Genomic DNA, 14,849 nt, shown 5'->3' with positions numbered 1-14,849 from the left:
CCCAAAGCATGTGGAGGTTCCCAGGCTAGGGGTCCAATCAGAGCCATTAGCTGCCAGCCTACGCCCCAGCCACAGCAACTCAGGATCCAAGCTGCCTCTGCGACCTACACCACAGCTCACAGCAACGCCAGACCCTTAACCCTCCAAGCGAGGCCAGGGATCAAACCCGCATGCTCGTGGATGCTAGTCGGGTTCGTTAACCATTGAGCCACGACAGGAACTCCAGGATAAGGTGGCCTTTGAGCTGGGCTAAGATTGGATGGAAGGGCTCTTAGGCTGGTCGAACCACGCCGAGTCTGGAAAGTGAGGGGCCGCCAGGAAATAGCAAAATGCCTGAGGTCAGGCCGGAGCACAAGGGGGATGAAGCGTCTTTACCACAGAGATTCATTTGCCATCTGCCCCAGCACCTCCCCCCCACCAGGGCTTAATGCCTCCCAACCCCTCTCTCACCCACCTGACAGTGGAGGGGGGCTCCTGGAGGGGCCAGAAGACCACCGTCTTTCTTGTTTGCTATTTCACTGCCCTGCTTGGCCCTACATCCAATTCCTTCAAAGGGGCTTCGCTGGCATCATCTCAGGTGCCCCCTGAGAAATGCTCCCAGCTCCTCTCTCCCTGCTCACATGCATCTCGTCCTTCATGGACGGAGGAGTCCTGCTTGCTCCAAGGGAGCCTCCCGACCCCTCTAGCCCACACTGGCTCCTCGGCAGACCACCTGAAATGCAGCTCCACTCCATGACCCCTTCTCAGTAAGGGTGCTTTTCCACGTGCTCTAGAAGGAGGCTACTTTCACAAGACATCCACCAGCGTCTGTTCAGACAAGGAAAGGGGGATCAATTACCAGGGACTTGGAGTCTCCAGCGACCTAAGGCAGGAAAGGGCTTGACCCAGCTCAGGACGGCAAGGCTGGGCTGTCTCACCAGCTCTCTCTCCGCTTCTTTGCTCTTCTCTCTCCCCAGACCGGCCTTCTCTGCCCCCCTGAGCAGACAGAGGAAAACGCGGCTGCTCATAGCACCTGACAGGTCCCACCAGGTGAGAAGAATCCCCACATTCCCAAGAGTGGGTGGCTGAACCAAGCAAGAAGGGCTGGTGTCCCACTCTGGCCCAGTCAGCTTTGGGAGTGGAATGGGGTCCCGTAGCTTGACCATGGCTGCCAGGCCCCCCTCTGGGAGTCATTTCCCACAGGCCTGGGGGTTGGTGGGTGGGCTGTTTCAAGAGGAGGGAATTGTTGTGAGCAGAGCAGATACCCCAGCGGTGCCTAGTACGTATCTAATAATGCGATGTGACTAAGTGCTGGTGAATCCCAGTTCCAGACTCTTCTACTGACCTACCCTGTGACTTCAGGCCAGGCCTGACAGCACTAGCTGTGTACAGCTTCATCTGTACACAGGGGAGTGTGGCATTAAGTGTTCTGTTGGGCTCCTTAACTCTCCTGGACTTTGGGCCCAATACCCTCCTTGAACCTCGGGTTTCTCACCTGTGAAATAGGAGTCATGACGTCATCTCCCAGAGTCATGGTGAAAGAGACCTGAAAGTGTCAGGTACAGAGATGCTCAAGACATGCTAGTGACTCTAGTAGATTTAAGTCGGGGTGGCTACCCGGCTCCCCGCGATTTCCCCCAAGGGTCATGGCTGTGACGCCCCCACGTGTTTGGGAGAACAGCGCCTCTTTAGTTGGGAGCAGCCTTCTGCTGACAGTGATTTGCAGGAAGTGAGCATGGGTCCCGAATTCAACGTGCCTCTGGGTGGCTTTCTCCAACGGCAGCTCCATGGCACAACTGTCTGGTCGGGGGCAGGAACCTTGGCAATGGCCGGCCTCCCACCTTGTGAAGAACATGAGAACGTGATGTAGAAGAGAATGTTTGAGTGCTGGGTTCCAGGCACCCCTAAATCTAGTTTCGTCCTTGCTGTGATTTATGAGCTCATATCCCCCAGCTCCTTTTTCTTAGGTCACTTTGAGTTGTTACTCTATCGCTTGCGACCAATGGCTCCAGGTAAGTTTCTCCCTTCCCTCTCTAAGCCTCCTTATCCTTGGCTGTATAATGCGGGACTGCCTCCTGTCCCCTTTGTCTCCGATGCTCTGCTACTCTATTCATTAATGTATTCTTTCCATCCACGTGTCGGTCAGCATCCCCTGTGCATCTATGCTGTCCCTGGCCTGAGGTTGGACACGGAGACTCTTGCTAAAGGAATAATTCCCATCCCCAGTTCTCCAGACCCACAGAATTAGGCAGGGGAGGGAGTTAAGCAAGCATGCAGTACCAAGTGTGGTAACAGCTGTGACAGAGGGAAGCAGAGAAACAGTGGGAAAGTCAGAGACAGAAATGCATCCCCCTTTGGAAGGCTTCCTGGAGGAGGTGGCACAAGCTCAGTTTTTCAGATGAGGATGGGCATGGAGTGAAGAGGAAGGGCATTCCAGGCAGAAGGACCTGGCTTTGCAAGGGCCCAAAGCAGAATGAGAGAACGTGGCTGCCTATGGCCAGAGGGGAGGGACACCGAGGACGACCTTATTTGTATTTTTCATTCATGTAACTTCCGGGGAAAAAAGAAAAAAAAAAAACTCAATTTTTTTAAGCTTGGACAATCCCCAGGGTGGAGTCTTTGACCAGGGATGAAAAGAAGGGACTTTGGACCACAGTAAAGCACTGGAGTGAATGACTCTTCCCTCAGTAGACTGTCCACTGGTCCTTGGTCTCGTTAGGAAAGCCACGCCGGTCTAAGGCTGCTGGTCCTAAGGCTGCTGGACCCATCTTAAAATAGGAAGGCCCGCAGCCTAAAGCCAAGCAGATGACAGAAGAGCAGCCCAGGCTGGCTTGGGAGGAGTGTAAACATCCCCACCTCATAGCAAACATGCTTATTACATTCTGAGCAAAAGCGGCTCACAATGCATCCTGGAGAAAATATGCAGTTATTGCCCCCAAACAAGCCAAAGCCCTACTAATGACGGCACGCCTGCTCCCCAGCAGAAACTGTTCCAGATGCTGCTTCTCGCCTCCGGGAGAGTCCTTCCTTCTTCCTGCCAAGGTTCCAGACTCTTCCCTGTGTTCTACCCCTTAGAAACACATACGGTGGGCTGGGGGGCTTTGGGGTAAGTGATTGCCCTCTCTGGGCCTCATGGGGCGGTCAGGATTTCAGCTGTGGAGACCATGGCTGCGTGCCTGGTGGGGTTGGGGAGAAAGGTACTAGGCGGGAAGCTGGGAGCCAGCGCTCTAGGTGACGTGGGGGTGAGGGAGGTACGCTTTAAACTTGAGTGTTTTCAGCTTCTGCATCTGTCGTGAGTAATGAGTCTGTAGGGAAGCCGTAATTTGCAAACTCAAAGCACCAAACACACTCAGCGATGGCTGATGGCTCCGCTAAAGGAGAGCTAGGGCTTGGAACTCGCTCCTGGCTGGGAGCCTGGGCAGCTCCCCCATCGCTGTGAACCTCCATCCCCTCATCTGTAAACTGCAGAGGGTTTCGGAAATTAACGTTTTCCCTCTGGTTAAAGTGCTCATGCATGCTTATTATTTAATTATTATTAAATTTAAAAATGTAATCAACCCATCTTTGAGTAGGTGTTTCACTCACATGATTTCAATTTCAAAAGACGCAAAGGCGGACAGGGGTAAAATTCTCCCTGTCACTCCTATTTTATAACCAAACTGTCGTCTTCCACTGTGGCAACTGCTATGGGTTTCTGCTGTATCGTATATGTATAAGTGAAAACAAACTTTTTATTGAGTATTAGCGCACGCAAACACAGCAAAGTGCATATGTCTCAAGAGCACAACTTACCGAATAATGTTTATAGTTTTAATTCCTTAAAAAATAGAAAAAAAAAAAACCCAAAACACCCCCAACCTATCACCTAGAGAGAAAACTATTGATACCGTGTCCTTTCTCCCCCTTCTTTTCTCTGTGTGTATACATACTTAAACACTGGTGCCACACTGTGTAAATTTTGCAGGTTACTCTTCATATTAATATTATATCATGGACACTTTCTCGTGTCATTAAAAAGTCCTCAAAATTTTTCTTCTTTCAATGTTTGCCTAAAATTTCTTTTTTTTTTCTTTTTCTTTTTTCTTTTCTTTTGTTTTCTTTTTTTTTTTTTTTTTTTTTTTTGCTTTTTAGGGGTGCACCTGCGGCATATGGAAGTTCCCAGGCTCGGGTCGAATTGGAGCTGTAGCCACTGGCCTATATGCCACAGCCACAGCAATGCGGGATCCAAGCTGCATCTGTGACCTACACCACAGCTCAGGGCAACGCTGGATCCTAATCCACTGAGCGAGGCCAGGGATCGAACCTGCATCCTCATGAATACTAGTGGAATTTGTTTCCCCTGAGCTACAGTGGGTGCTCCCTTGCTTAATATTTCAGAAAACAGACCCAACTACTGCAGGACATTAGGTTAAATTTTGCATCCATTATAAACACAACAGTAGTGAACAGGCATCGCTGAGCACAGACTTTGAGAGGAATTCCTAGCAGGGGAATTACTGAATCATAGTATGAACTGAGGATTAGAGCTCAGGATAGGTGTTCCTGTTGTGGCTCAGTGGTTAACGAATCTAAGAACCATGAGGTTGCAGGTTCGATCCCTGGCCTTGCTCAGTGGGTTAAGGATCCAGCATTGCCATGAGCTGCGGTGTAGGTCGCAGACGCGGCCCGGATCTGGTGTTGCTGTGGCTGTGGTGTAGGCCAGCAGCTACAGCTCCGATTGGACCCCTAGCCTGGGAACCTCCATATACCCCGGGAGCAGCCCTAGGAAAGGTAAAAAGACCAAAAAAAAAAAAAAAAGAACTCGGGATAAAAAGGTAGGGAGGGGGTCAAGCCTGGCTCCCAGAGCTGCTGTGTTGGGTGGGGATGTCCTGTAAGGCTCTGGCCTAGTGCTGGACACAGACAAAGGCTTCCAGGAGTGTGAGCCAAGGGCTCCCACAGAGGGAACGGGTCAATGCCTATGGTCCCCCCCACACACCTGTTGCAGGCCCCGTCCTGTAGGGGAGCCCCCCACCCCCAAAAGCCGCAAAGGAGCCAGCGTCTCAGTCTTATCTGAGCTTTATTATTTTAATTACTGGCATCTTGCCAAATGGTGGGCTGGTGCGTGTTTAACAGCTGGATCTGGGGGTGGGGGTGTTGAGGGGCGTAGGCTCTGATTTGCAGCATTTGCCAGTTTCTGGTGTAAGATCCCCCACTGTGGCCGATTTCAAACCACCAACACGTCACCGAGAGCAGCAGCGCTGGGAGGAGCTGCACTAAGCTCACCAGCGGGTCCGAGTCTTTCTGGTCTTTCTTCTCGCCGGTCCCTTCCTCTCCCTGTTCTCGACCCCTCCCCGCTCTGCCGCCAGTGAGGCCATCCCAGGCGACGGAGGTTCTGCGGGAGGGGAACATTGCTGAAGAGCGAGAAAGAACATCCTCTCCCACGTCTGAAAAGGACAGACAGCGGCGGCGGCGGCGGCGGCGGCGGCGGCGGAGGTGAGGGTTGGAGCCCCACCCTGGCGCAGTGGGTTAAGGATCCGGCCTTGCCGCAGCCGTGGTCTTGGTCACAGCAGCAGCTCAGGTTCCATCCCTGCCCGGGAACTTCCATAGGCTGGCGGTGCAGCCATTAAAAAAAAGGGGGGGTGGGAGTTCCCGTCATGGCGCAGAGGTTAACGAATCCGACTAGGAACCATGAGGTTGAGGGTTCGGTCCTTGCCCTTGCTCAGTGGGTTAACGAACCAGCGTTGCTGTGAGCTGTGGTGTAGGTTGCAGATGTGGCTCGGATCCTGCGTTGTTGTGCCTCTGGCATAGGCTGGTGGCTACAGCTCCGATTAGACCCCTAGCCTGGGAACCCCCATATGCCGCGGGAGCGACCCAAGAAATGCTAAAAAAAAAAGGGGGGGGGGAGGAATTAAAAAAATACATCTCAGCTACTCCATATGAGCGTAGTTGTGCTTTTAGGATCCTTTCATCTATGGATTAAAAAGAAAAATGACTACAAAGCTTTTCACTGGGGGTATTTCTCAGTCACAGCAGCTTCAACATCCATTTGCAAATGTTCATACTTGTGAGTGGGAGACACATTGTGTGTCGTCTTTGCAGACAGCTCGGGCTGCCACGTGGCTTCCAGATGCCTTGCTTTAGCTGAAGGGCCCGCACATTGGGAACCACTGGCCCAGATCATCTCAGAGTTTCCCCAGGCCCTGGGGGTTTATGACTCTAACACGGGCCACAGGAGTGGTGCAATTTGCTCAGGATCCCACAGTGCATGAGCAGTGGATTCTAACTCTCTCTTCTCCAGCCCCGGCTCCCCTGGCTCTGCTGGCCTGGCTGATAGCACTGCGCCCCCTTAGCTGCCCGGGAGATGAGAGCCCTAAGGTTGCCTCGGGTGCGGGGTGAGGGGGATGGCAGAGTGCTGACAGCCCGCAATGACACGGAACATACTTCAGATGCCGGGTGTGTGGTTTAGGAGCGGCTGGAATTACACCCTCAGGGCCGAGCCAGCGTTGTCTGAGTCTGAGCCTGAACCGACCGAGTCTGGACCCTGCCGAGGCAAGGACTGCGTGGGGGGTCTCGGCCCAGGGCCACGGAGCTGAGCCGAGAGGCAGCCAGGGCAGGAGGCAGATTCCTAGCTGGAAATCAGGCACAGGGATCTTTTGCCTTTCCAGACACTTGTGGCCATTTGATCGTTCAGTCGCCCATTCCTTCCTTCATTCATTCTGGGAGGCAGTCCGTCAGCCGCTCAACACAGAGGCCCAGGATGAACCGCGCACAGAGGGAGGCAGATGCAGAGTATGCGCAGAAGGCTCCGTCGGGCCAGAGGAACTGGCCAGCCTTTTGCCTGGGGAAGGAGAGACTGCGGGATGTTTTCCAGAGGAGAAAACAGCCCTCTTCTGTGAGGGCTTCTCAAAGGACGAGGAGGAGGCCACAGGCAGGCGAGGTGGGCTCTTTCAGAGGGAAAGATGGGCCTTCCTCTTAATTAAGGTCTTAGGAGACCAGATCAAGGGACTGGAAAAATGCATGGGACTGCCTTTGGATCCAAAGCTGGCAAAGCAGGTTTGCTTACTTCAGTTAGCAAAGGTTCAGAGCCAGGAAGGACCTGGAAAGTAGGTCTGAAGAGAGCTGTGTCCTGAGGGGAAAACCGGGTGCGGGAGGGAACGGGGGGGGGGAGGGGGGGCCGTCCTGCGGCCCCTGCCAGCCCCTGCCAGCCGTGCTCAGGGTCTGGGCTGACTCTTGGGCTGAAGGGGAGCCACTGAAGGTGCTTGTAACAGAGGAGACATGGCTCCAGCTGCTGAGGAGAGAGGGAAGCGCAGGGGGAGGTGGGCAGCCCAGCCAGGAGCACCGCCGGGCGAGAACTGACCCTGGCCTGATCTAGGACCCAGACAGAGGAGCAAGAGAAGAGAACGGATGGGAGACACATTTCTGAGAACGACCAGCTCTTGGTGTGTGGCGGTGCTCAGAGAGGGAGAGAAAGGACCGGGGGGCGGGGGGGGGGCAGTGTGAGACGTGGGACAAAGTCAAGGCCCTCCTGGAGGTGGATCCCGGAGGCCCCCTGGAGGCCCTGGTCTGGAGTGCAGGGGAGCGATGGCCCGATGGCTCCCCCAGAGCAGGAGCCCCGGTTCCCATGGCTTCGCAGGCTCAGCCTCCCACCTGCTCTCTTAGCCTCAGCCTCTTCCCCCTCCAGCCTGTCCGCTGTCACACTGATCTAAACGAGAGATATGACCGAGGCCCTCCCCTGCTCACAACTTTTCAAAGGCTTCCTCTTGTCCCTAGGAAGAGCTTACCTCCTTAACCTGGCAAGTGAAGTCATCTCCAGTCTGACTCCACCTCCCTTCTTTTGTCTCAGTTCCTACACCCTAGTCATGGTGAACACTACTCATAACAACAAAAACAACAACAGCTACAAGAGCTAACACGCAGTATTGATCTGTGCCAGGCGGTGTCCTAAGAATCTTATTAGCTCATGTAATTTTTAGTGGAAAAAGACTGAAAGCCTCACTTCCCAGAAGGGGCAGTGCCTGCTTGCCTTTGCACCTTTGCACCTGCAGTTTTCTTGTCCTGGTATCCTGCTGTCCCTCCAGTTAGCCGATTCATATTTATCCTTCCATCAACTTGTGCCAAGAACTATATTAAGTGCCGGGATGCAAATACGAGTGAGACATGGTACTGCCCTCGGTGCATAGAATCTAGTGCAGGAGCCAGACACATGGAGAGTCAGTAAGGGAAGTGCAGTGATGAGATGAGATGCGGGCACAGGGAATGAGCCCCATGCAGCCTGGGCCCGCCATGCCGCTGGAGCCTTCTGGCTTTGCCAAGCTGGCAGGGCTCCCTTTTCTGTGCCCCTGCAGTCCCTTTTCTGCCTGCATCACCCACTGGCCACCCTGATGGGCAGTGTCAGTGTGGCTGCCCTTTCCTGGGCGCGGTGAAGGCGGAGGACAGTCTGAGTCATCACGGAGCCAGCAGCCGGGGCAGCCTGGACACCGGCCGGTCCTTAGGATCTGCTGAATGGAAGTGCTCGAGGAGTGAAGAGTCATGCAGAGGGGCATCCTGGTCCTAGACTCTTCCCCAATGCTCTCTGCAGAGTCAGGCCTGCCTCACTTCCTTTCCCTTCAGCCCAGAGGGCACCGCAGAGGTCAGGCTCTGTGGGTGAGGCCGGGGCTGCTGCTTTCATCCTTAGTTGGGGAGCGGCCTGCTTAGAAAAGGCCACACCAGGATTTCCCTTTGTGGCTCAGTGGTTAATGATACCCACTAGGATCCATGAGGATGTGGGTTGGACCCCTGGCCTCGCTCCGTGGCTTAAGGATCCAGCGTTGCCGTGAGCTGTGGTGTAGGTTGCAGACGCAGCTCGGATCTGGCATTGCCGGGGCTGTGGTGTAGGCCGGCAGCGACAGCTCCGATTCAACCCTTAGCCTGGGAACTTCCATATGCCGCAGGAGTGGCCCTTAAAAAAAAGGCAAAAAAAAAAAAAAAAAGAAAGAAAAAGGACAAGGAAAAAGAAAAGCCCACACCAGAATGGGCGCCCCCTAGCGGGCCTGCAACTGCCTGCCCCAGGCTTCCGAGGAAGGAGCCGCCTGGCGGGAAGCTCTGGTCTTGGAGGTAAGAGGGCGGAGGCCCTGCAGCTGCCCTTGGGTGGCAGGGGTGGGGTGGGAGAGTCTCTGAGAGTTCCTGAGCCCCTTCTGCAGCCTCTGGGCTATGGGTTCTGTGGCTGCTGTGATGGAAGGCTTTAGGAGGAAATGACTCTGGAGCAGTCTCAAACGAGGGGTGTTTGAGGAATAGTCTAGGAGGCCTAATGGTGCCAGCTTAGCCTGGTCTCTTGGACCCTTATTGGCTTAACACAGTTTTGTCTCTCCAGAGCTCAGGAGGGGCAGTCATGGGCCCTCCTAGAGTGGCTGCGAATCTTGGGACAGGACCTGCAATGACCCTCTCCCAGGCGGAATGGTTTGGAAGCTCTGGCCCCCACCCTCTGTTTCTTGCCTCGAAGCCCATCTTGGCTCATGGCGCCTTTGTAGAGGTGGGGCTGGGGGCAGGGAGCCGGGGGCCTGATGCTAACAGCTTCGGACAGGGTGGGAATTTCCACTCCTATCTAGGGAGCCATCAACGCCGTGTGCCCTGACCTGGGCCTTTGGCCTCCAAAGGGCAGTGGGAAGGCCGGCCCCAGGGCCAATCCCTGGCCATTAATCCCTCCTGCCAGCCTGAATATCCACCCAGCGTGGTCAGACAAAGACTGCCCAGCCCAGCCACTGTGTTCCTCCCGCCCCAGGGGCTCCACTCAGACGCTGGGCCGCCTGGAATCCAGGCCCATGAGAAAGGGGCCGCCTTCACTGGCCATCTTATGCCCGGATGCTCAGCCGCATCCCGTCCGGCCCAGGGCCTGTGAAAAGAGGGCCCAGCCACGCTGAAAACAAGGATTAGCCCTTGGGCCACCCCCTGACACCGGCTTGCTTGGCTCCGGGAAGCAGGCCCAATGGAGGGGGTCAGGCAGACACAGAGAACTGGTAAAGTCTGGGTTCTCACTCCTTCAGCCTAGCTCCCTGCCCCCACCCTCCCCAGGACTGGTAGAGCCAACCCCACACTCACTACCATTCATCAAACATATACTGTGTCCCAGGCTCTACATGTGAACTGGAAAATTGAAAGTATAAGAAAATTGCAGTGGCCATGGGAGATAACGACCCCAGGAGGCTGTGGGAGGGGTCTTTGGAGAGGAGGCTTCAGCCCTAAGGGAAGGCGATGGTGGCTCTGGTTCGATGCCCGAGTCTAGCGGCAGGATTATGATCACCTGGTTGAAAATATGCAGGATCCGAACTCATTTCTCTGGCTCTGCCTCTCTCCTTCCCTCCTGGTTTAATACCGGAAATGCCAGTTGGAAAAAAAAAAATCTCCTATTACCTGGTGCCAGTGTGGGCCAGGCACTTTCATCCATGAACTCATTTGAATCTCACGACAATGCCAAGAGGGCTCCTTATTGTCCCTCTTTGGCAAGAGAGGAAATGGAGGCTCTAATGAGCAACTGACCCAGGTCGCTTGGCTCCTGCAGTGGCTTGCCTGGCCTTCCTCTTTGGCGAGCTGTCCCCTGGAGACCGCACTGTCTTGGGTGCCCAAGGCCTGGGCCAGGCAGTGGGAGAAGGTTCTGAGCCGAGGTCTGCTCCTGTATAAACCAGGCTGACTCTTCACTGTTGTGTGTTGGGCGGGGGGGTGTTTCCAGACCTCCAGGGGTTCCTCTCTGCTTCTACAGCCCCTTCTGCCCGCCTCTCTGAGTGCCAGTGCTCCGTGTGTCCATCCCTCTACTAGACTGTGCGTCTCTTGACCTCTGTCTCCCCTGAGCACTGGCAAAGGCCCTGGCACAGAAGTGCTGGAGGAAGGATGTGGGCTAAACTGAAGCCAGGAGAACTGAAGGAAAGACAGCCCTGGATCCTTGCGGAACTGGAGGAACTCGCAGAGTGCTTGGGTCTGGGCAGTGGTGGTGGAGGGAGGAGTCCAAGGGGATGGCCACAGTCCCGAGCTGGGTGGTGACGGGCAAGGGGTCCGTTGGCTGAGATCTGGAAGGCAGGAAGGGGAGGGGGGGGTTGGGGTGCACTAGCTTGAAGGTCATGTCCATTGGATACTTGGATATGTTGACCTGGAGGGTAGGAGCACGGCTGTGGAGCAACTCCGCAGCTGAACTTGTGAGAGCAGGAGGGACCCTAGAGGAAAGTATTTCTCCAGTCTCAGCTTTATTTATGTATTTATTTATTTTTGTCTTCTTTTGCCATTTCTTGGGCCACTCCCACAGCATATGGAGGTTCCCAGGCTAGGGGGTCCAATCGGAGTTGTAGCCGCCGGCCTACGCCAGAGCCACAGCAACGCGGGATCTGAGCCGCGTCTGCAACCTACACCAGAGCTCACGGCAACGCCAGATCCTTAACCCACTGAGCAAGGGCAGGGATCGAACCTGCAACCTCATGGTTCCTAGTCGGATTCGTTAACCACTGAGCCATGACGGGAACTCCTTGGTGCCAGTGCACTGGACTCTGCATTTAATCCCATCTGCCGTTTCCTAGCTGTGTGGTTAGGTAAGTCTCTTAACCTCACAAAGCCTTAGTTTCCTCATCTGCAAAACTGGGATAAAAATAGTATCGACCTCACTAGGTGTTCACACTTAAGCGAGATAATGTGTACAAGTGTTTACCACACACACAGTGCTCATTGATGGCTGCTGTTATATTATCAGCTGACACTGGAGCTGGGAGAGCGGGGCCCTTGAGCTTCGAGTGTGGAATCTGAAGCCCTAGGTCCTGTGGCTGCTGTAGCTGGCTTTGACCAACTGTACCCAGGTGCACTCCACATCAGGGCCAGAAGTGGGGTGAGGTACCTAGGGCCCCCGACTTAAGGAGGCACCAGCTCTCACGTGTGGACTCTGCACTTGCACCACCCTGAGAGTGAGCGTCCCTTTAAATCTGGGCCACCTCGGTTGCCTCACCTACACCCAGCCCTTGAACTTGCCTATCCCCCAAAAGAGTCTCTGTAAGACGAGGCTCTTTCATCCTCTTGTTCCCTTCAGGCTGGTCTGGCTTTCCTTTCACGTTGGAAAGGTTTCCTGAAATAGGCTCAGGGTTGCATCTCTTCTAAGTGGTGTGGTTGGTGGTGTTTCCTAGAGTGAGGACTTAAAAGAGACTAAGACACCCCCCCTTCCGCAGTGAGATGTGAGGTTGGCAATTCTGGGCCGGTAGGCAGCCTTCTCAGACTGCCAGTCTGTGGAAGCTCTTGGGGCTCCCTCTCTGGCCCAGCAACTGCTGCTTGGACCTTCGAGCTGTGCAGGCTGTGTTCTGTGCATCTTCCCAGTGTGTATGACATGCCTGTGTGAGAAAGAAAGCGTCTTCTCTAGAAGAGAAGATGCATAGAGAATAGGCAGCCAGAAAGGCAATTCCAAGTTACTGATTTTCTAAGGTCTCTTGATACAGTCTTCTGGTTACCAAATCTGCTAGCTGGACCACTTTTCAAGATGCTGTTTTTTTTTTTTTGTTTGTTTGTTTTTTTGTCCAGAGAATGATGGCTGCGTGAGACAAAGTTTTGGGGAGTGCTAGCAGAGAGAGGCGGTGCTGACCCTGGAGCTAGGAATCACCCCCCAATCCCAAAGCCAGTCTCCTGCTCTCCTCCTTCTCCCACCTTACCCTTCTCCATGGCCTCATGTCCCAGGGTGCACCTGACACCTCCTGGGACAGCATAGCATGAGGATTCTGAGGGCTGGCAAGGCAGCCCTGGGCAGCTCTCATTTCTGCCTCAGCTGGAGTTGGAAGGAGGGGGCAGACAGGACTCAGCTGGGAGAAGCATCCTGGGGAAGGGGCCCAGAGAGCGCGCTGAATGGGTGGATTTGTGATTGGCCTTGACCCAAAGCGGTGGATGTTGAGGGAGGAGCCGAGAGGGAAGGGGGCTGATGGAGTTCAGGGCGATGGGGCCAGAGCCAGGGCCAGGGCTTGACCCCCTGGAGATGGGGAAAGGATGAGAGACTGGGTCTGGGAAAGACCGACCCGAACGGATGAGACCAAGGGAGGGGTGAAATCCAGGGGCTGGGGCTGGGGGACAAGTGTCAGCGCTGCCAGAAGACTGGGGAGGCAAATTAGGTGGCAGGCGCTGGCCGGTGGAGAGGGTCGCAGCCCCGGCCCCCCGGGCTGGGGGCACAGGAGGAGGGGGGCTGTGTCCATATAAGGCGGCTCGCCGGCCCGGGCGCTCTCCCAGAGCGCGGGCAGCCCGCCTCCTCCCCGTGACCGGGCGCCGCGACATGGAGCCGCCCGCCGCTTTCTCCGGTTTCCCCGCCCCGCCCTCCGTCGTGCCGTCGGGGCCGCCGCCGTCGCCGCTCGCCGGGGCCGAGCCGGGGCCGGAGCCGGAGCCCGAGGAGGCGGGCCGCGGGGAGCGGGAGCCCGCGCCCGCGCCGGGCCCGGGCCGGCGGCGGCGGCGGCCGCTGCAGCGCGGGAAGCCGCCCTACTCGTACATCGCGCTCATCGCCATGGCGCTGGCGCACGCCCCCGGCCGCCGCCTCACGCTGGCCGCCATCTACCGCTTCATCACCGAGCGCTTCGCCTTCTACCGCGACAGCCCGCGCAAGTGGCAGAACAGCATCCGCCACAATCTCACGCTCAACGACTGCTTCGTCAAGGTGCCCCGCGAGCCGGGCAACCCGGGCAAGGGCAACTACTGGACGCTCGACCCGGCGGCCGCCGACATGTTCGACAACGGCAGCTTCCTGCGGCGCCGCAAGCGCTTCAAGCGCGCCGAGCTGCCCGCGCTGCCCGCCGCGCCGCCCGCGCCCGCCGCCGGCCCGCCGCCCTTCCCCTACGCGCCCTACGCGCCCGGCCCCGGCCCCGCACTGCTCGCGCCGCCGCCCCCCGCCGCCCCCGGGCCCGCGCCGCCCGCGCGCCTCTTCAGCGTCGACAGCCTGGTGAGCCTGCCGCCCGAGCTGGCGGCGGGGCTGGGCGCCCCCGAGCCGCCCTGCTGCGCCGCGCCCGACGCCGCCTTCGCGCCCTGCGCGGCCGCCGCCTCCCCGCCGCTCTACGCGCCGCCGCCGCCCGACCGCCTGGGGCTGCCCCCGGCGCGCCCCGGCCCTGGCCCCGGGCCGCTGCCCGCCGAGCCGCTGCTGGCCTTGGCCGGGCCCGCGGCCGCGCTCGGCCCCCTGGGCCCCGGAGACGCCTACCTGCGGCCGCCCGGCTACGCGCCGCCGGGGCTGGAGCGCTACCTGTGAGCCCCTTCCCCGCGGGCGGGGCTCTGGCTGGGAGCCCCCGTCGCTGCCCGCCGTGGCTCGGAGCGCACCTCGGCGTTCTGCCTGCCTCGCGGACCGGAAACACCTGTTGCCTCTGCCCCGATCGCAGGGGAGCCTCCCGCTGCCACCCCGACCGGTGGGGCCCTCGCATCCCGTTCCAACACTGTGAGCCCTCCTCGGGGACCCTCACCCACCCGCTCCGCACCGCCACCCCCAGCGCTGTTTTGGGTCCCAGGTCCCGCAGCCCGATCACCGTCTGAGCTCCCACCCCGGGTTCCTGGTGAACCCCGCGCCTTCGGAAGCCAGGCGGAGCCCGTCCCCCGAGAGGCCCCTTATTTCTTCAACCTTCCTTGCTGTTTTTGGAACTCAGTAGCGAAGTCCTTGCTGTCACCCCTTCGTTCCCTCCCACGTTTGCCCCCCCCCCCCCATCCTATCTGTCCGTTCTCAGTTTCTTGCTGGGAGAGCCGGCCTCTTCCACACAGACCACCTGGCCGCGCTCTTCCAGACCGGAGGACAGTTGCTCCCTGCTGAGACAAGCAGCACCAGGGGCTCCTGACTGCAAGCGGAGTTTGTGGGCTGCCCCACCATCTGGACCACTTAGGACTTCTTGGGTTATTTTAAAAATCAAAACTAGTTGCATTAAAAAGAAAGAAGAAACAAA

General features: G+C 57.0%; 1 protein-coding gene across 1 annotated transcript; it reads left to right on the top strand.

Annotated features, from left to right (window-relative positions):
* Positions 1-1,981: 1,981 nt before the first annotated feature.
* FOXE3 (forkhead box E3) lies at positions 1,982-14,849 on the top strand. The gene is made up of 3 exons (XM_047791514.1): positions 1,982-1,991; positions 5,325-5,451; positions 13,171-14,849. The coding sequence occupies exons 1-3, from the start codon at positions 1,982-1,984 to the stop codon at positions 14,168-14,170; spliced, it is 1,137 nt and encodes a 378-aa protein (XP_047647470.1). The 3' UTR covers positions 14,171-14,849.

The sequence above is a fragment of the Phacochoerus africanus genome, chromosome 8 (assembly GCF_016906955.1).
Source record: "Phacochoerus africanus isolate WHEZ1 chromosome 8, ROS_Pafr_v1, whole genome shotgun sequence".
Classification (NCBI taxonomy): domain Eukaryota; kingdom Metazoa; phylum Chordata; class Mammalia; order Artiodactyla; family Suidae; genus Phacochoerus; species Phacochoerus africanus.
The sequence above is the reverse complement of the archived record's forward strand: the minus strand, read 5'-3'. Positions and strand labels throughout refer to the sequence as shown.

Bases quoted from the DNA above. Each gene is read 5' to 3' on its own strand.
- FOXE3 (XM_047791514.1), top strand. The intron at 5,452-13,170 runs GTGAGGGTTGGA...GCGCTCTCCCAG, and splicing joins CGGCGGCGGCGGCGGCGGAG to AGCGCGGGCAGCCCGCCTCC.